Source organism: Triturus cristatus, chromosome 8, assembly GCF_964204655.1.
Source record: "Triturus cristatus chromosome 8, aTriCri1.1, whole genome shotgun sequence".
Lineage (NCBI taxonomy): Eukaryota > Metazoa > Chordata > Amphibia > Caudata > Salamandridae > Triturus > Triturus cristatus.
In genome coordinates this window covers 1,115,510,820-1,115,532,724 of record NC_140591.1, presented here as the reverse complement: position 1 = coordinate 1,115,532,724, position 21,905 = coordinate 1,115,510,820, and the positions used below count along the sequence as shown (strand labels likewise).

The 21,905-nt window shown below is 47.2% G+C and overlaps 1 protein-coding gene across 6 annotated transcripts in view; it reads left to right on the top strand.

Moving 5' to 3' along the window:
* The window catches only part of LOC146805462 (protein-lysine methyltransferase METTL21E-like), a 421,842-nt gene that overhangs the window by 311,583 nt on the left and 88,354 nt on the right, over positions 1 to 21,905 (top strand). For all 6 annotated transcript variants that reach the window (XM_085622696.1, XM_085622694.1, XM_085622698.1 and 3 more), the window contains one exon: positions 12,385 to 12,502. In XM_085622696.1, the coding sequence (XP_085478822.1) occupies positions 12,385 to 12,502 (118 nt within the window). The remainder of the gene's footprint in view (positions 1 to 12,384; positions 12,503 to 21,905) is intronic.

Here is a 21,905-nt window from a genome sequence, read left to right as displayed (position 1 = left end):
CTCTCAATGACTGGCTCATTTGTAGTGGTTTCCAGGTGAAAATCTGTGAATTTTGATATGTCAGAATAAACCCTGATGTAGACAGTCCTCCTAAAGCTACCCGAGCTTCTGGAGTCAAGACAATGTTTGTTGGGGTAGTAGCATGAGAGGCAGTTACAGTCGAGGCAGTCACAAGTGGCCTAGGCACTGTCTGTACAGTTGCAATTTGTGGTAATTGTACCAGAACGGTCATTATTGAAGATGTAACCCCTGGTGTGATAACTGTTGGTGCCTGAACAACAGGTGGTTGGGAAATATGCAATATCTGAAAAGGTCTCTCCATCTGTATTGTATTAGGTTCAACAGGGGCAATAGCTAGCCACTGTAGTACTTGCTGTCGCACTATTATCAAAACCAAAGGGAATGATGGACGGAGTGTTGAACATTGCAAGCACTCACCCCCAGTCAACTGATCTGGGTTTAATCCATCATCATTCTTTAGCTCACTCTGCCACCCCAGTTCAGACATGGCCATATGCAAATCAGTCTGACCCTGATGGGAACAGTCCAGCTCGAACTGCCAAGCCATGTCTTTCCTGGACAGGAAACAAGCATCCTGGGACTGGTTTCTGGCTAATCAGCCATCTTCAGCCAGGCTAGCTTGAATCCTGTGGCAAAGTGAGCAAGAGACCCATGTCTGGGCATACCCTGCTAATTTAGGGTGAACAAAGCAAAACGAAAGGGGATGATGGACAGAGTGTTGAACATTGCAAGCACTCACCCCCAGTCAACTGATCTGGGTTTAATCCATCATCATTCTTTAGCTCACTCCGCCACCCCAGTTCAGACATGGCCATATGCAAATCAGTCTGACCCTGAGCCTCATGGGAACAGTCCAACCCGAACTGCCAAGCCATGTCTTCCCTGGACCAGAAACAAGCATGCTGGGACCAATTTCTGGCTAATCAGCCGTCATCAGCCAGGCTAGCTTGAATCCAGTGGCAAAGTGAGCAAGGGACCCACGTCTGGGCATACCCTGCCAACTTAGGGTGAACAAAGCAAAACCAAAGGGGATGATGGACGGAGAGTTGAACATTGCAAGCACTCACCCCCAGTCAACTGATCTGGGTTTAATACATCATCATTCTTTAGCTCACTCCGCCACCCCGGTTCAGACATGGCCATATGCAAATCAGTCTGACCCTGCGCCTCATGGGAACAGTCCAGCCTGAACTGCCAAGCCATGTCTTCCCTTGTCCAGAAACAAGCAACCTGGGACCGGTTTCTCGCTAATCAGCCATCATCAGCCAGGCTAGCTTGAATCCAGTGGCAAAGTGAGCAAGGGACCCACGTCTGGGCATACCCTGCCAACTTAGGGTGAACAAAGCAAAACCAAAGGGGATGATGGACGGAGTGTTGAACATTGCAAGCACTCACCCCCAGTCAACTGATCTGGGTTTAATACATCATCATTCTTTAGCTCACTCTGCCACCCCAGTTCAGACATGGCCATATGCAAATCAGTCTGACCCTGTACCTCATGATAACAGTCCAGCCCGAAATGCCAAGCCATGTCTTCCCTGGACCGGAAACAAGCATCCTGGGACCGGTTTCTGGCTAATCAGCCATCATCAGCCGGGCTAGCTTGAATCCAGTGGCAAAGTGAGCAAGGGACCCACGTCTGGGCATACCTTGCCAACTTAGGGCGAACAAAGTAAAACCAAAGGGGGTGATGGACGGGGTGTTGAACATTGTAAGCACTCACCCCCAGTCAACTGATCTGGGTTTAATCCATCATCATTCTTTAGCTCACTCTGCCACCCCAGTTCAGACATGGCCATATGCAAATCAGTCTGACCCTGATGGGAACAGTCCAGCTCGAACTGCCAAGCCATGTCTTCCCTGGACAGGAAACAAGCATCCTGGGACTGGTGTCTGGCTAATCAGCTATCTTCAGCCAGGCTAGCTTGAATCCAGTGGCAAAGTGAGCAAGAGACCCATGTCTGGGCATACCCTGCCAATTTAGAGCGAACAAAGCAAAACGAAAGGGGATGATGGACAGAGTGTTGAACATTGCAAGCACTCACCCCCAGTCAACTGATGTGGGTTTAATCCATCATCATTCTTTAGCTCACTCCGCCACCCCAGTTCAGACATGGCCATATGCAAATCAGTCTGACCCTGTGCCTCATGGGAACAGTCCAGCCCGAACTGCCAAGCCATGTCTTCCCTGGACCAGAAACAAGCATGCTGGGACCAATTTCTGGCTAATCAGCCGTCATCAGCCAGGCTAGCTTGATTCCAGTGGCAAAGTGAGCAAGGGACCCACGTCTGGGCATACCCTGCCAACTTAGGGTGAACAAAGCAAAACCAAAGGGGATGATGGACGGAGAGTTGAACATTGCAAGCACTCACCCCCAGTCAACAGATCTGGGTTTTATCCATCATCATTCTTTAGCTCACTCCGCCACCCCAGTTCAGACATGGCCATATGCAAATCAGTCTGACCCTGCGCCTCATGGGAACAGTCCAGCCTGAACTGCCAAGCCATGTCTTCCCTTGTCCAGAAACAAGCAACCTGGGACCGGTTTCTCGCTAATCAGCCATCATCAGCCAGGCTAGCTTGAATCCAGTGGCAAAGTGAGCAAGGGACCCACGTCTGGGCATACCCTGCCAACTTAGGGTGAACACAGCAAAACCAAAGGGGATGATGGACGGAGTGTTGAACATTGCAAGCACTCACCCCCAGTAAACTGATCTGGGTTTAATACATCATCATTCTTTAGCTCACTCTGCCACCCCAGTTCAGACATGGCCATATGCAAATCAGTCTGACCCTGTGCCTCATGGGAACAGTCCAGCGCAAACTGCCGAGCCATATCTTCCCTGGACCGGAAACAAGCATCCTGGGACCGGTTTCTGGCTAATCAGCCATGATCAGCCAGGCTAGCTTGAATCCAGTGGCAAAGTGAGCAAGGCACCCACGTCTGGGCATACCCTGCCAACTTAGGGCGAACAAAGCAAAACCAAAGGCGATGATGGATGGAGTGTTGAACATTGCAAGCACTCACCCCCAGTCAACTGATCTGGGTTTAATCCATCATCATTCTTTAGCTCACTCCGCCACCCCAGTTCAGACATGGCCATATGCAAATCAGTTTGACCCTGTGCCTCATGGGAACAGTCCAGCCCAAAGTGCCAAGCCATGTCTTCCCTGGAACGGAAATAAGCATCCTGGGACCGGTTTCTGGCTAATCAGCCGTCATCAGCCAAGCTAGCTTGAATCCCGTGGCAAAGTGAGAAAGGGACCCACGTCTGGGCATTCCCTGCCAACTATGCACTATTATCAGTATTAGTGGGAGGGGTCACCTAAGATGGGGGATGCGTGGCTAACAATTATCCAAAATTTCCCCTGACTCACTGTCTCATTCCTTGTTTTCACCCTTTCCTTTGTCTTTTTTCCTGTGTCTTAGTGTTTTTCAAATTTTCAGGTGTCTCAGAACTAATAGCTGGATACAGTCTAATTCCATCAACTATAGCTTTCCTCCATCTCTGCTGTGCTTCATCCCATCGAGCTACTGCATAATTATGTATTGATCTTTCGGTCTTGCTCTGGTGTTTCACTCTTTCTCTGTCTCATGCTACCTTCTCCCACATATTCATGGCTTCGTAGTGTGTGGGTCTAGGTGGTGGTTTCATTTAGTTCAGCTTCTTTTTAAGTTTTCCAATGATTCTAAGCTCAAAAATATCATATTTAGGAAAAATCAATGGACCCTCTTTTTCAGTAACCTTGCACCATTGGCGATATCTATTAATTATCTTCTACACTTATCTCAGTATCCTGGGATCTTAGCCTGTGCTGACTCTGTTAACTCTACAACTTCTTCACAATAAACATAATAATTCAGCAAATCATTCAACTCACATACTCCAAATTACTTTTCAACAAATAATCACAAATAACAAAGAATCACCTTATTAATACTCACACCATCAAAACAGCAAATGCCTTCAATAATTGCACCTTGTCAGTCTTCACGTTCTGGACATTGGGCTTTGGGATTCGGGTATTACTCTAACTCAGGCAAGTATTTTATAGCTCCTCTTCTCAAGACATTTAACCATCTTCTGCTACCATATTCTGCTGGAGCGGGAATGAATTTAAATATAAATTGTTTAACATCTCTATCTCTCACCAACAGGGTTGATCCCTGCTCAGGTGTTTGTCTTACTTCTCTGCGACAGACCTTTGCCGTCATTTATGAGAAGATCAGGAGCTATGCATCTCATAAATTAAAATCACAATCGCTATTCTAAGTTCAGTCAATAATGAGAGTTGGGTGTAAGTTTTAAGGGTTTTATTTTCATTAAATGTTTAATAAGCTCTCTTTATTTTTATTCAGTTAGTACAATGTATCAGTCAAATTACAAAATTGACCATAAAAATATGGTTATAACAGATCATAATAAATAATGCATTCAGCATGTTCCATAAAGGAAAGAATCCCTATTCTAAAGAATGGGGAGAAAATGGTGTTAGCAGGAGCTCATAAAGAGTTTAAGAGTGAGATAGAGCATGAAGCTCAAACATCAATCAATCAATAAAAGCTGAACTTCCCATAAAGAGAGGTACCCTAAAAACTCAATAGAGTCTTCTTTAACAATGCAGCAAAATAATCATGCAGGAGCAGTAGCAACTGCAATCAGCAAATCAGGTTGGAAAGGGGTAGCAATCAGCATTCAGCCTTCAACATTAAGCCATTAGAATTCAGCTTTAGAATGGATATGGCATGTGGACAAGAGCATAAATGGAAGAGGAGTTAACCTACTCTAGGAACACGCACTAATATAAACAATCAGAAAGAAATGTTGCAGATGCACTTGTATCTTCTCCTCTCGTCCAATCAGCTTTCGGTGTTCTTCTGAAAACAGACTCTCCTCTTCTTTTCTCACTATTCCACACAATTAACTTTTAAACAATTATTGTGAAGTCTGAAACATTATTAAAACTGTGTCTACATCTGATGCCTTTTCAATTCTTAGACCTTCTTTCCCATGAGCATGCTCACATTCTTATCCTTCTAATAGAATAAATGTTATGTTAGCTAAACGTTAGGCCATGTGAAATAGAAACATCAGCTGTAAGGAATATTATTCAGCACCACATCTCTTCATTATAAAATGAGAAAAATGTGTTAAAAGAACAACATTTTCTATTCATGCATTGTATTTGAGCAGGTCCCCAGGCCTGCTCTTTCCTGGTTGCACACTACACCAGAAGTCCTCCTTTTAACCCTGGTGTACTCTTCAGGCTCATTTTTTCCTCTAACTTTGCTTGCTTTCAAGATCACTCTTCCCTCCCTTTCAACTCCGTTATACTTTTCAGGCTAGTTTTTCCCTATAACTTTGTTTGCTTTCAGGCTCACTTTTTCCCCCCACTTTTAACTCTGTTTTACTTTTTCAGGTTCATATTTTGGCTCTAACTTGGCTTGCTTTGAGGCTCACTTTTTCCCTTCCTTTTAAAACCGTATTACTTTTCAGGCTCATTTTTTCCCTCTAACTTTGTTTGCTTTCAGGCTCACTTTTTACCTCCCTTGTAACTCCATTTCACTTTTCAGGGTTGTTTTTTCTCCCTAACTTTGTTTGCTTTCAGGGTCACTTTTCCCTTGTGTTTAACTCCGTTTTACTTTTCAGGCGCGTTTTTCCCTCTAACAGTTTTCATTTTCAGGCTCATTTCCTTCCTGTAATTCTTTGCTACTTTTTCCTTTTAGACTCTTTCCTGCCCTCTCCCTCCCACCTCCCGCTGACCCCGCCCAATGCCCCGCTCTCCTCCCAGGTAACTTACTTAATGAATGCTGCAGTGCAGTCTGGCAATGGGCTTGCACAGCAGGTTTGCCTCTAGCGTGTTGAAGGTACACCAAAGGAATTCTTGGACTGCTCCCAGCGCCCAGACCCCTGGTCTCCCTCACATCTACAGATACAAAAGCACCAAACTTCTAGCCCTCAACCCCAGACAACGCAACAATAATTGCAACCTTACCTCCCCGTGAGCAACAGCAGGACCTTTCTCCTGCTGGCACTGCCCATTCCACTGCAGCACAGGACCCTCTGCCCCAGAAACTTCACCTACCACAACAGCTGTAGATCAGCTCCAATGCCTGCTAATCAACACCCAATCACTCCACAAGCATGCTAGTGAGATCTGGAACACCATCACCTCCCTCATGCCTGACATCATCTTCCCCGCTGAGATATGGCTTAAACACGGCATTAGCATTCGACATCGCCACCGTCACACCCTACGGATGCAATATAATTAACTGGGACCGCACCAACAAACAAAGTGGTGGAATAGTCATCATCCAGAAAGAATCCCTCAACTGCACAGCCATAACCAATGGCACCATCCTGGAACACCTCAATTTCCAGGTCAACGCCAACTGTAAAACAACAATCAAAGGCACACTTGCCTACAGACCACCCGGACCATGCCCTGCCTTCTGCGACACCAGCGCCCCACTAGCCATCAACTTTAAAGACTTTCTCTTCCTCTTGGACCTCAACTTCCACCTGGAAGACCCAAACTACAGCAACACAGCCAACCTACTTGAGAGCATGGAGATTCTCTGCCTCTCCTCCCTAGTCATGAATCCCACACATATTGCTAGACACACTCTCAACCCCATATTCACAGCCAGCGACAGAATCAAATACAGCCATTCCACTGAAATCACCTGGTCAGACTACTCCATGGTCTACTTCCACGTCACAACCACCCCCTCAACACCCGCTGCCCCCCCAACTTCCCCGACAGGCACTGGAGCAAAGTAGCACAAGACCTCTGGATCAAATCCCTCATAATCTCACCCTGATGCCACCACCAACCTCCAGGCTGCAGTCAAAAACTTCAACGCATGAATCAACACATGCGCCAACAAAGTTGCCCCCCTCAAGCCCGCCAAAAGTGTGAGATCCTCCAAATACCACCACTGATTCACACCAGAGCTCAAATCTCACAATAACTCCTGTAAGAACTTGAGAGGATTTGGGGCACCAGCAAAATAAAGTCAGAGCGCAACAACTCCAAACTAGACCTCAATAGTTACCACCACCAAATCAAAACCACCAAAACAAACACGCTGGCCCTTCACCTGGATGCCAGAGCAAACTACAGCAAGGAACTATTCTGCATTATCAAGGAGTTCTCCAACCCCACAGCCAGTGACAGCACATCATCCCCACACAGGAGTTCTGCAACACCCTCGCCATCTTCTTCAACATCAAAATTGCCACCATCTATGAGAACTGTGACCCCAATACCTTAACTCAACAGACTTTTCAGCAACCCGACCTCCCAGGAAAGACTCCACAATGCATAGGAACCTCTCTGCAGATACAACTGCAGCCTTTGTTGGCTCCATGCACTCAGACGCCCCGGAGGATCCTTGCCCCACCACATGTTCAACCCAGGACAAAGCACCATCAGCAAGGAGCTCACTACGGTCATCAATGCTTCCATCACATCTGCCTCTTTCCCCAAAGGATGGGAACGCACAGAAATCAAACCGCTCCTCAAAAAACCCACTGCAGACCCAAAAGACCTAAAATAAACTACCACCCCATCTCCCTACTGCCTTTTCCTGTCAAAGTGCTGGAGAAAGCAATAAACCTTCAACTCACTGCCCACCTGGAGAAGAACAACCTTCTAGACCCCTCCCAATCTGGATTTCGTTCAAATCACAGCACTGAGACTGCCCTGATTGCGGCCATAGATGACCTCAGGACCCTCCTAGACAGGGGAGAAACGGTTGCCCTTATCCTCCTCAATATCTCGGCCGCATTCAACAATGTGCCTCACCACACCCTCCTGCTTGGTCTCCACCAAATGGGAATCCAAGAGAAAGACCTTGAATGGGTCTCTTCTTTTCTCTCCAGACAAACCCAAAGCGTACGCCTCCCACCTTCCACCTCGGGACCAAAAAACCTAATTTGCGGTGTCCCATAAGGATCCTCTCTAAGCCCAACTCTTGTCAACACTTACATGGCATCCCTGGCCAATTTGTTCAGATCCCATGACATGAACATAATTTCCTACGCTGACTACACTCAGCTCATCCTCTCACTCTCCTCAGACCATATTGACACCAAATATTACTTCCACAGGTGCATGACCAGCATTGCAGGCTGGATACATAGTAGATGCCTCAAACTCAACACAGACAAAACAGAAATGCTCATTTTCAGTACAAGCACCTCCCTGTGGGATGACTCCTGGTGGCTAGCGGAACTTGACTCCGCACCCTCACCCACAGAACATGTTCAAAATCTCAGAATAAAACTCATCAGCGAGCTCTCGATGAGAAGTAGTTAAACGCCATCTCATACTCTTGCTTCCTCACCCTGCGCTTACTCAGAAAAATCTTCAAATGGCTCCCCTTCGAAATCAGACACACCATCACCCAAACGATCATCACCAGCCACCTGGTCTATGGCAACTCCCTCTATGAGGGAATCACTGCTCAACTATTAAACAAGCTCCAGGTCAACCAAAATGCATCTGCCAGGCTTAACCTCAATCTCCAGGGCAGACCCACGTCTCTCACCACCTCAAGTCCCTAAAATGGCTACCCATCAGCAAACCTTGCCAGTTCAAACTGCTCACAAACGCCTACAAAGCCCTTCTCAGCAAGAGTCCAGCCTACTTTAACAACAGGGTGAACTTACACCAACCTACCCGCATACTTCGTTCCTCATCCCTCTTCCTGGCTCACACCCACCATATCCACAGAAACAGGAGGGGTGGCCGTGCCATCTCACACCTGGGGGCCAAGTCCTGGAATGGCCTTCCCTACCACCTCTGTACTTCCCCCACCCTGCAGGAGTTCAGAAACGAACTAAAGATCTGGCTCTTCAACTAACACATCTCAGTAGCAGCATCCCCCTGCACCTGAATACCCTCAGGGGTGATCAGCAGCATTGATTGATTGATTGATTGATTGATTGGAATATAGTGTGAAATAGGGATTCATTTTATGTGACAATAAAGTGTTTCTAGTAAACGTTTCAAATGTTATTATTAATCAGGAACATTCTGCAATTTGATGTGAAATTTTTAGAAAAGGCATGTCAGGGTAAGGTAAACTTTTAAGCATTTTGCACTCTTTTCAGCACATTTGGTTTAGTTGCTTGTAAATTGAAGCTTACTTAAACATTTTGAGGCCTTATGCTAATAGGTATAACAACATACTACGTTTTGCACATTTTCACATCGTGTCAGTTCAATATAAATTGCACTTTAACGTTGCACACGTGATTTTAAATAGATTATTTAGCATTTTAATAAAAACGTTCCCTCATTCCTAACAATGAAGCCTTTGTTCTGCATTAAAGAGGCAATAGACACTATTTCAACAAGCCGTATAAAAATCAGTAGCGAATAGCTCCATTTGACTTATATGGCGGTGTTTGCTGGACCTATCTCTAACCTTGCCCCTGCCTTGTAATCGGCAGCTTGAAGGATGGTGGCTTTACCTTGTTGGAAGAAGGCTACAGACTCTCTACTCCAAAATCTAAATAGGGACTAAAAGCCTACTGGTATCCATGTATGAGTATGCAAACATTGGTTAAATAAAAGTTGAAATATACTAGTTATAACTTAATTTTTCAGAAAGCACAAGACACGTGGATAGAGACAGTTATCATATATAAATAACAAATGTGGCACATGCTCGAACTTCACAGGAAATATTGTGAACCCGGAAACACTATAAAAGTTTGGATATCTATACCAATCTCATAAATAATTATTTCAGTGACCAAACCAGTGCAGAAGTTATTTCTAATGCACAATTTTGGTAGACAAATTATTTGAATACTAATGGTTTTTATGGTGAATACTGGTTGTAAGTACTAAAATAAAAATTTGTACTTATAACAATGTTAATTAGACATTAAGAAGTGTGTTTTATAATGTGATTTAGCTGTGACACATTTTCACGAAGACATAATTTTATTAATATGGATATTATTCTGATGTTCTGTTCATCTTGCTCCTGTTCATTCCATCTTCCTATCAATGTCCTCCTGTCATGTAGTTCCTAGGACCCCCCACGACCTGAGCTTTTTGGATGACCTAAACTGAGGGCTTGGTGTGCAGACAGACTCTGGACACCCCCCACAGGTGTCAGCCGTTAGACCAGCTAGCTCTTCAGTGCCACTAATACCTCCCTGTATTCTACTGTGGTGTAAGTAGTTTCTGGCAACCACTGAACATGACAGCCCTAATTCCTCAGGTACCGTGGAAACAATACGGTATCTTTCGCTCAGTCACTCGTGCTTGCTGTTCTCAGAGTACTCATAGAATGATGATTGAAACAGTTTCAATAAGTATTTATTGGTCAAGCGTCAGTCTAGTATGAAACATATCAGCTGCGACAATTAAAAGACAGGAGCAGACAAATGTGATCTCTAGCACCAATATCGTTAATAGCAGATACATTTCTATCATAATCCTAATTAGATGAATAAAAGCTGATTATATAAAACAATAGCATTGGCGTACTCCTACAATGCGTAGCCTACCTAAATGTACCTAGCCGAGGTATGTGGGTGAGACCGTGCATATAAATCTTAGGATAGATCCTAATGGAGCCAAGAAACCCCGGGGAAGTACTAACGCCTCACCTGATGGTACTGAATGAAGGGCCCCATCTCTGCGTCAAGGATGGCACCCCGCAAGGTATGTCAGGTCTCTGCCTGTCGAAAGATCAGCCTGCAGAGTCTCGGTCCAGCCTGGAAGGAATTCTCCTCTCTGTCTGTAGGGAGAGTGAGGGTCTTTTATACTAAAGTGGTCACTCCAGGGTTTTTCCAGAATCAATACATTTTTAAAACATTCAGTAATCCTTTTCTAAACAAAAACACTCATGCACATCTGGATGTTGGCCATGAATGAAAAAAGTGGTGACCCTTATACAGAATAAATCTACCGTGCCTGGGAACATGTTTATGTACGTCAGGTACAGGGATTAAGATAGGATACCGAGAGCTTGGTTGTCGAAGAGACAGAAGTAAGCTACTAGGTAAAAGGTCACCTGTGTTTAGGACCTCTATGTTGTTTGGATGGGACACAATGTATGTAATCAGTATGTACATGATGGGACTATCCTAAAGAACATGACACCCCTGTGTTTCTTCTCTCCCCACAGTCTTCGCAGAGCACAGGATACTGTAACATATTTTATTATTTTCCTTAGGGTGCATGTATTGTGAATTAAACTTTCTAGATGTATTGAATGTTGCAACCCTATTGTTTAAAAACATATTTTGCTGTGCATCTCTGTACAGCAACACCGCAGAAACTGATGGTGTTTTCCTTAAAAATGAGTTTTTGGTATAAAATGACTTGTGACTTTTTAACTGCTGATTTGTCCAATATGTATTCTCACTAGTCTTGCCATGATTAATTTGCAGTCTTTGCTTACTACATATTTACAAAATGTGTATAAAAACTCCTTGATTCTGGAGGTGACCCAGATTATTTTGATTACATTCCTAGTAGCTAGGGATGCAGTTTGTTCCTCTTCTGATTTTTGCTGTTCATTGGACTTAGAATAATTCAAATTTCTTGACAATGTATTTGAGTCTTTATGGCATATATTTTGCATTTCTCTGTATTGCTTAGTTGAGATTTTGTAAAAAATCAGGTAACTTTTTCCCCTGGTCTAGAACCCAGTTATTGAGTGGTCCGTTATTTATTTTATTACTTTGCTTCACTAATGTTTACTCTGGTTGAGGAGGGTGTTCTTTCTCACAAGATCAAGGGTGGTGGAAAGGAATTTCTAAGGTAAATTCTGGTGATTTGAAATATAGGGCGCATTTGGGGATCGGGGTTCTGCTCCCACACTAGCTTTTTTTGATCTCCATATGTATAGCAAGGCTGATAAAATTTGGTAAGCAAAGAGGAGCTGTACTGTACGTCTTATGAGCAATTGATTTGATCATAGCCCATCTACTTGCGTCTTTAAGAATAACTTATTTACCGTTTTGCAGAAAACTTGCTATTACAACTTTTGCGTTTTAGATGACCTTAATTCTGGTGCTATTTACAGGACACCATTAAGATATATTTGGTATTACAAATGTTCATTTTACTACAATTGTATACCCTGTCAACATATAATGAATGGAAATAGTATGGGAGCTCAAATATCCATTGTGCAGACGGTAGTTTTAGCACTTGGTTTGATATTAATAGATTGAAACCGTGAATGAGAAGACAAGCACCTTAAAACAAATGGCCAGTGTGATTTATAGTACTAATTGGTAGCTGCGGATGCCAACACTTAACAGTGTCAGTTACATTCACAACCTTCAATGCTAAATGCATGACATTTCTTTCTTTGACAGGCGTTAGTTGTTTGTCATTACTTGGAAAGCCTTGCCAAGGAACACAAATTAATGGACAAACATATAATTGAAATTGGAGCTGGAACGGGACTTGCGTCAATTGTGGCTGCCCTGCTTGGTAAGTAAGTTGATTTGCCGCCTGTGCCAGTTCGCTTCATTTAGTTTTCTGAATCAGGCTTCAAGTGCATATATGTAATTTAAACACATGTATGTAAATTCACAAAGTCGTTTTAGGCCATAAACCCATGTTGTGGTAAAAATAGAGCCATTTGCATATATTTTAATACGTTTTCAGTAGTGTGCCAGGAAAGTTGCAACTTGTGCAGCTTTATTGACGTATTACTGGGGATGTATGGAAATTCCCAAAACTTGGAAAACTAGACCTGTGCTGAAGTGTAAATGTGCAGGTGGTGGTGATCTAGAAGTATAGGGGCATATTAACAAGGGCTTTATCTCCGCTTTTTGGGCTTTAAAAGCCAAAAAAGCAGAGATAAACCTATCGCCCTATTTACAAGAGGGTGCTAACATGCATAATCGTCTGCTAAAATCCTGACTTATCCATCACTAACACAGGGGGTGGATTATGCTGCTACGCCCACAGGGTCGTATCAGCAAGGTTATCGCCCTTTTGCAGGGAACATCGCTGCAAAACCAGCAATGTTCCCTGCAAAACGGCGATTTCCCCCGCTATCTCTGGAATTTTTATCGCCCTGGAGCAACACGTTGTTGATAACGCGATACCAGGGCAATAAATTCCAGAGATAGACGGCGATGAATAACATAACGCTAAGCGCGCTTTGCGTTATTCATCACCGTTCCTTGCTGATATGCCCCATAATTTCTCGTGAATACGGCGCTCTGTGTCTTGTGCAAAATGTTATCAATTCTACAAATCTGGGGGCATAGTATCAAGAATGGCGTTAAAATTATCGCCGCTTTGGCGGCAGGAAACTGCCGCTAAAGCGACGAAAATGGGCTTGATAATATTCCCTTGAGAATTCCAATAGAAGCCCAGGTTCTGGTGTGAACCTGGGCTTCTATTGGATTTCTCAAGGGCATATTATCAAGCCCATTATCGTCGCTTTAGCAGATACAACAATTGTAGAACAAATAACCGTTTCCCTATTTAATGACAATGCTGCTGTAATCTCCTGTATTCCTGTGAGACGTTCCCATCTTTTCATACATGTTTGCTGAATTTTGTGTGTTAAGGGGGGTCTGTTCATAAATTAGACTAAATTAGAGTAAGACCCTTGGGCTGTTTACGAGTTGCACTATACAGATGGGGTGTTAAATCTGCACATTGAAACAACGTTTTGTGCAGTAACGTTCTAGCAGTACCATTCGATTATGAGTTAAACCTCAAGGAATGGGGAATTATCATCTGGAACCGGATTTACCCGTCATAAAACCACACTGAATTCCCAATTCTGTATAGTTTAACACATACATTTACCACCCTTTCTGAGCCGGTGGTAAATTTATTCTGCAGCCTCTGTGAGGGATGAGGGGTGGGAAAGAGTTTGGGCAGTATGGGAGGGAAGAGAAAGTAACGTTTTGGCTGGGGAAGCATTGACTGCTCCCTCCTACCAGAAAAAAGAATGGTAAAAGAAGTTGGCTGCTACTGCAGGAAAATCATCATGTGATTTTTCTGGGCTGAATTACTGCCAGTAAACTCAGTTCTGGTATTCCAACACCTAGGAAATCTATGGGCCTCATTTCGAAGTTGGGCAGACCACCACAGACAGGCCGTCGGCCTGACCACCGCATTTGAATGCACAGGGTCAGACCGGTGAGGTCTGGGGAAAAGACCGCCACCTCCGACAGGATCCAAGATCTCGTCGGGGCAGCGGTCGGTATCCTACCCCTACAATTAAGGTGGTGCCTGCGCAGGCACCGTCGTAGGGATTAGGATGTCCCTTTTCAACTGCCTTTTTATGGAGGTCCAAATGTCCAACGGACTGTGGGGGCCCTATACCAGTGGCCCGCCTACACATCCATGCACTATGTGCAAGGCATCACATGGTGCCTGACATACAATGCATGCATGTGCACAAAGTGCTTTTTTCTACTGTGGCTTGTGCTGCGGACCTTTTCCTGGGTCGCAGCACAAGTTACAGAAGAAAAAAGCATTTTCCGACTGCCTTACTGTCAGTCTCATCGTAATAGGGCGGGTGGGACTGCCGACTCATTGTCATACGGTCTCCTGGCGGATGTGATGGCGGTCAGCATTCTGACCGGTCGCCATCGTAATGAGGGCCATATGTGTCAGAACGCTGGAACACTTGGAATCAAGCAGAACAGAATTACATGCCATCATTTAGCTCCACTTAATTCATTTTCATTGCCCCAGTGTACCCACGGTATGGCTCTTAATGCCCATATATCATTTAGATCTATTATTACTCCTGAACACATTGAGGTCCATTAGGATGTAGGGCGGAAAAACACCCCGACTGCCATGGAAGCAGAAAACAACCACCCGCCGGCCCCGTGGGAAAATCCGGCGGACAAATTAGCATTAACCACCCAAAAAAAATGACTGCGGCGGTACTTGTCCCAGAATAACCGCCCGTAGCGGGCGGAGATGGCCAAAATCCATCCGCGATGGTCGAAATTAGTATATCCCCGACGGTCCCGCGGTACGTACCTCCGTCTCCGACCGCCGCGGTCGCACAATGGAATGAATGGGAGAGCCAGCGGAAGAGCTGAAGCACAGCCACCGCGGCGGACGAACCATCAAAAATATGGCGGACGAAGGCAAAACCCTACAAGAAGGCCAAAAAGTGCACACAGAAAACTAGTCATGCCTCCCAAATACACAAAACACACCCCAATGACACAACCACATGGCAAAACGAATAATACAAATCCCAGGACAACGCACCTGTCAGCAACACCCCAATTGGACACACCCACATAGCTGTGTATAAAACCAGCCCCTTCACTGACCACAATCCCTTGCAAAACTCCAGGAGAGAAGGGACACATACCCCAGCTGACAGGAGAGGCAAAGGGCACAACATCACCAGCCACACCACACACAGCACCACCACCACCTCCAAACCAGCGCAACTAACCCCCTGCACAACACACACCATACACAGCACAACCACAACCACCACTCACACCCCTGCACCCACAATCACTTTGCACACCACACACCATGGCCACACAGAAAAGGCCCAAATTCACTGAGAGTGAGTTGAAGGTCATGGTAGATGAGATAGTCAGAGTCGAACCACAGCTTTATGGTACCCTGGTCCAACAGACACCATTAGCCACAAGGACACAAATGTGGGCTAGGATAGTCCAAAGGGTCAATGCAGTAGGGACCACCCCAAGATCAAAAAGGAGATCATGAAGCGGTGGCATGACCTGAAGAGGGTGGTCAAGGAGAGTAGGAGCAAGAACCGTGAGCTGGTTCAGAGGACTGGCGGTGGCCCTCCCATTCCACTAAAAACATTCACACAATGGGAGGAGAAGGTGCTTGCCATACTGAATACAGAGAGTCTCACAGGAGTAGCCGGGGAGTGGAGGCTGGTAAGTACAAACAAATGACTACTGCCACTCTGCTATGTACTGCCTTGAACAACTACAAAGCTACACCACCTAGGACACACACCATCCATCTGCACCCCACACTCACAAAAACATGGCTCACAGATCCAACATTCACCCACTCCCATTCATCACAAACATAGCTAACAACATAACCATGGGGGCATGTGTACAGGCAGACAGCACTACAACAACCACCAGGCCCCCTGGCCCACACCTGAGCAGGATGGATCCCTCCCCCTCCCCACCCCACCCAGGAGCAGTTGGAAGCCATTGCAGTACAACAAACAAACTTACAAGTAGGTAGCCATCTTCCCAATGAGGGTGTCTGGGGGTGGGGGGCCTGCACCACTACTCCCACCATGCCCCCTGTCCCACAGCCTAGCAAGATGTATCCCTCCCCCACCCCACCCAGGAGCAGTTGGAAGCCATTGCAGTACAACAAACACACTCACAGATAGGTAGCCATCTTCACAATGAGGGTGATTGTGGCTGGGAGTGCTGCACTACTACTCCCAACATTCCCTGTGTCCCACACCTCAGCAGGATGGATCCCTTTCCCACCCCACCAAGGAGCAGTTGGAAGCCATTGCAGTACAACAAACAAACTCACAGGTAGGTAGCCATCTTCACAATGAGGGTGTTTGTGGCTGGGAGTGCTGCACTACTACTCCCAACAGTCCCTGTGTCCCACACCTCAGCAGGATGGATCCCTCCCCCACCCCACCCAGGAGCAGTTTGAAGCTCTTGTAGTACAACAAACAAACTCACAGGTAGGTAGCCATCTTCACAATGAGGATGTTTGTGGCTGGGAGTGCTGCACTACTACTCCCAACATTCCCTGTGTCCCACACCTCAGCAGGATGGATCCCTCCCCCACCCCACCCAGGAGGAGTTGGAAACCATTGCAGTACAACAAACAAACTCACAGGTAGGTAGCCAGTACGTGCACCCACACATTTTCCCCAAATTAAATGGTGCCATATGACAACACCAGCCCTCACATTGCACAAAGAGCCATACCTACCCCATCGCCAAGCACAGTGTGCACATAGGTAAGCCAAAGAAACTGTCACAACCACCAAAGTGTGACACACCAGTGCACAAGTAGAAGAAAGCCTGGGCACATTCATGCACAGCAACTAGTTACATGTGCATCACCATGGGGCACGTGCAACAAGGACCATTCTCAAAATATGAAAGCATGTGTGGTGGCACAAATCAAGATATGCACATGACAGGACAAAGGGATGCAGGAGATGACAATGGCCAGTCCATGGCCAGATGTGACGTCTGCTAGGTCAGACAACTAAACCATGAGTCCACAATTAAACACATGTTGTGCCAGGCCCTAGATGGCAACAAGTCCCAGTAAACCTCAATTGGACACGGTTCGCATGGTATGCCCTGACACCTCGCACCATGGACAAGTAATGCTTGTACCACTGTATCATGTCATGGAGCACAATACTGCACACAGTCAACAATGTGATGATATGTCAATTGTGCAGTGTGCAAAATGTGTATGACACACAGCTAACCCACAGCTTGCCGGGTGCACTGCAATGACCATTTCCCATCTGCCCCACAGGTGACCAAGAACTCAGTGCAGAGCACAATACCAGCAACCTGCAGAGCAAGTCTCCACCCCTGGTACAAGGACTCCCGGATGTTGACTCCCAGGATTCCGTGGACGATGAGCACGAGGCCGGCCCATCTGGTGTGCCAGGGAGCAACAGGTCCCAGGACCCCAGCGTCCCCCCCACCACATCTGCGGCAACAACAACTCAACAGCAGACCCCTGCTGTCACGGCCTGTGCAGCCACAGCCACCACCACCACCAGTGCTGCCGGCAACACCCTCCCTGTCCCAGAGGATGCCCTGCACACACCACCCATGGAGGAGGGCAGGGAGAGGATGCGGGTGCCCACAGTGGTGAGGCAACAGGTCCGTGGCAGCAGTGCAGGTGGGAGGGGAAGGGTCACCCAGGGACACCAGGAGGCTGGGACCCATTCCCTGGAACACATCACCAGAGTTCTGGGCGCATACGAACAGGCCCAGGGACGAACGGGCCGGTTCAGACCCCACTGGCCCTGCAGCAGGGCCCCCCCCTCCCCAATGACAAAGGGCCGTCCCAAGAAGACCCTGGGAGTATCTGGAGGCAAAGCACCTGCCAGACGCAAGTCATGGAGCCAGCCATGATGGCAACCCTCTCCACCACTGCATTGACTCTTTGGACTGTCCTACCCCACACTGCCTTGTGAATGGCATCTGCCTGTTGGACTGGGTCCCCACAGCAATGTGGTGACTACTCGACCATCTCATCTACCACGACTGTCAACTCACTCCCCCCCAATGGAAATGTACACCCCCCCTTGCATCTCACCATAGTAAATAAAATATCCTCACACACATGTTGTTGTATCTGCTCCGTCTTTATTGCAGGATGGACAGTCTTCAACATGATCACAATGTACCAGGACCATGGGCTGTATGTAGGCAAGGAGAAGTCGAAGGCACCTAGGGAAACACAACAGAACAACTGTCACTGGTCTGGATGTGGCATCACAGACATCACACAAGCCCTAACACCAGGATAACCCAACATGCACATGCCACAATGGCCCCCAAGTGTCAACATACACGTCCCATTGATGTTCACAAATGACATGTCCTAGAAACATTTCCAACCACCACTGAGTCTACAACTGGCTGATGCTACAATTCTCACATGCCCCTTCACGACAACAGGAATCTCATCAGACAATGGGTATGTTGCATATTGCCACCCACCATCAAGTGAAGTAACAGGTGATGAGCTGTTCACGCAGGTCAACACCTTCCTCATCTCCACTGTCCTCATCACTGGACACGGCTTGGTTTGCAAGCTGGGGCCTTGGGTCCTCACCATCATCCAGGAGCAGGGGAATCCCCCTGCGAATGGCTAGGTTGTGGAGCATGCAGCATGCAACAACAATCTGACACACCTTCCCGGGCGAGTATGCAAGTGCACCTCCGGTCTTGTCCAGGCACCAGAAACGTGACTTGAGCAGGCCAAAAGTGCGCTCCACCACACGACGTGTCCTCCCATGGGCCTCATTGTAGCGGACTTCAGCCGGGACCTGGGATTCCGTAGTGGGCTCAGCAACCAGGGACGGTTGGGATATGCAGAGTCACCTAGGTATGACAAACACAAATAGACATTGCAATGTCGCAGAGTCTCAGGGGAGCAGGTCACACACACAGCACGTCACATGACTAGGCATACTCACCCACAATCCATGCACGCTCTGGAAGAATATTAGCCATCAGCTGGGGCACTATGCTGTTCCTCAGGATGTAGGAGTCATGGGCCGAGTCTGGGAATTTGGCACACACCTGCGAGATGGTCATATCTGCCAGGCACTACAAAAGGGGGTGTTGATGGACGGAGCATCAGAACCAATCAAACACTCACACCCAGTCAACAGATCTGGGTTTGATCCATCACCGTTCTTTAGCCCACTCTGCCACCCCAGTTCAGACATGGCCATATGCAAATCAGTCTGACCCTGTGCCGCATGGGAACAGTCCAGCCCAAACTGCCAAGCCATGCCTTCCCTGGACCGGAAACAAGCTTCCTAGGACCGGTTTCTGGCATTTCAGCCATCTTCAGCCAAGCTTGCTTGAATCCAGTGGCAAAGTGAGCAAGGGACTCACGTCTGAGCATACCCTGCCAACTTGTGGCGAACAAAGTGGTACAAAAGGGGGTGGTGATGGACGGAGCATCAGAACCAATCAAACACTCACACCTAGTCAACAGATCTGGGTTTGATCCATCACCTTTCTTTAGCCCACTCTGCCACCCCAGTTCAGACATGGCCATATGCAAATCAGTCTGACCCTGTGCCTCATGGGAACAGTCCAGCCCGAACTGCCAAGCCATGTCTGCCAGGCACACCACCTGCACATTGATGGAGTGGTAATGCTTGCGATTGCGGTAAATGTGCTCACTTGCCTGTGGTGGCACAAGAGCGACATGGGTGCAATCAATGCCCCAACAACATTGGGGATGTGTCCAAGGGGATAGAAGTCTCCCTTCACAGCTGGCAATTAGGCACCCCTGGGGAAATGGATGTATCTGTCGTTGTATAGCATCATGGCGGACAGTACATCACGCAGCACCATGCTGAACATCGGTTGTGACATCCCACCAGCACTGGCCACAGTCTCCTGGAATTATCCTGTGGCAAAAAAATGCAGGGCTGCCATCACCTTATAAGTAGGGGTGAAAGCTGTTGGATATGTCCTGCGTGGCTGCAGGTGGGGCTCCAACAGATCACAAAGGGTTTTTAGGGTGGCTCTGTCCAGGCGGCATTTGCATATGATCGCAACATCCTCCATGTCCTCCAGCACCGTCAAGTGACAAATCAAATTTGGCCCCCTCCTAATGGAGTTGATAGTGGACATGTTGGAAAACCACTCCCGCACTAGAAAGGGTGGTGGTGGTCTTCCGGACACACTGTGGTAGCTTGGCTCGAGTGGTCAGGAAACAGGCGCAGTGCTAAGCATACAATATACCCATACAATAACCATGCGTGCATCCGTTCCAAAAACGACTCTACACCGTAAAAATTATGAAAATATTCTTTCTTTATCTTTTTCTCTTAGTTGCTGATTGGAAAAATAAATAGGTCAATCACAATATACAAGTTTCAATTAGTGCAGGTCAAATAAATATTGGCTGTTTGATGAAATAAATAGGGGTGATCATAAATAACAGGGCATAAATACAAGGGCAATATATACAGACAATTAAATACTTTGAGGCAATAAATACTGTATCAATAAATATTGTACACCAACAAGTCCTGTGGACCTATAAATATAGTGCAGCAATAAATAGATAAAAATTCAATAAATACAGTATCCCCAATAAATAATTACAAGTATACAGCACCCCTCATATAATCAGATGACACTTCACTTCTTAAGGGCTGATTTGGCCCAGGCACAGCTTGTAGGGTTGTGGAAGGCTTGAGGGGGGAGGCTACTCCCTGGCTGGGACACGGCTGAGGCCTAAACTGAGGTAGATCAAAGGGGGGAAATACCAATGCCCTGGCTTTCCTTCTCCACACAACCTCTCTAGGTTAGTCCCAGTTCACCCCAGGCACAGTCAGATGGGTTTCAGCCCCTCCCTAGCCCCTTAGAGCAGTCTCTCAGGTCTCCACAGGGCCTTAGGCGCCCTCTACTCCACTTACTGCCCTTTTTCTGATGTTCCGACGCCGCTGGAGTCGTGTCGACGCCGTGAGGCGGTTCCGGTTCGGTCTCGGCGGCCTCGGCACAATGTCAGTTCTTTGACGACGCCGGTAGGCGGTTCCGGTCCGATGTCGGTGGCCTCGGTTCGATCTCGACCTCCGATTCGACGGCGTCGGGCAGTCTCTTCACGATGTCGACTTCGGGCGGCTCCGGTCCGATGGCGCTCTCGGCTCCGATGACGTCGGCCGGCCTGGCCTCGATGTCGACTTCCGGCGACTCCGGGGTGCGATCCTCACCCCCGACCTCCGGTGCTCCTCCTCACAGGCTCCGGGCGACTCCGGAGTGCGATCCTCACTCCCGACCTCCGGTGCTCCTCTACCTCGGTCTCCGACGACTCCGGAGGGCGGACTTCACTCCTCCGATGACGCCGCTCGCTTGACCTCGGTTCACTTCCTCCTCGACCTCTGGTATTCCTCACGACCTCCGTCGGCGCCCTCTCACGACCTCAGGCGGCTCCGGGTACGACGTCTGCTACTTCAGTCAGCGCCGCTTCTCCACCTCGGGCTCCAGGTCTTCAGGCTACTCGACGCCGGACTCCAGGGAAACCAGTTCTCAGGTCAGGATCTTGCTGTTTTCTTGGTTCTAAGGCCTGTTCCTGCTGTCCAGGTCCTTAGGATGAGTTTTTCTGTCTTCTTCCCACACAGGGCTATAGGCTGGGATCC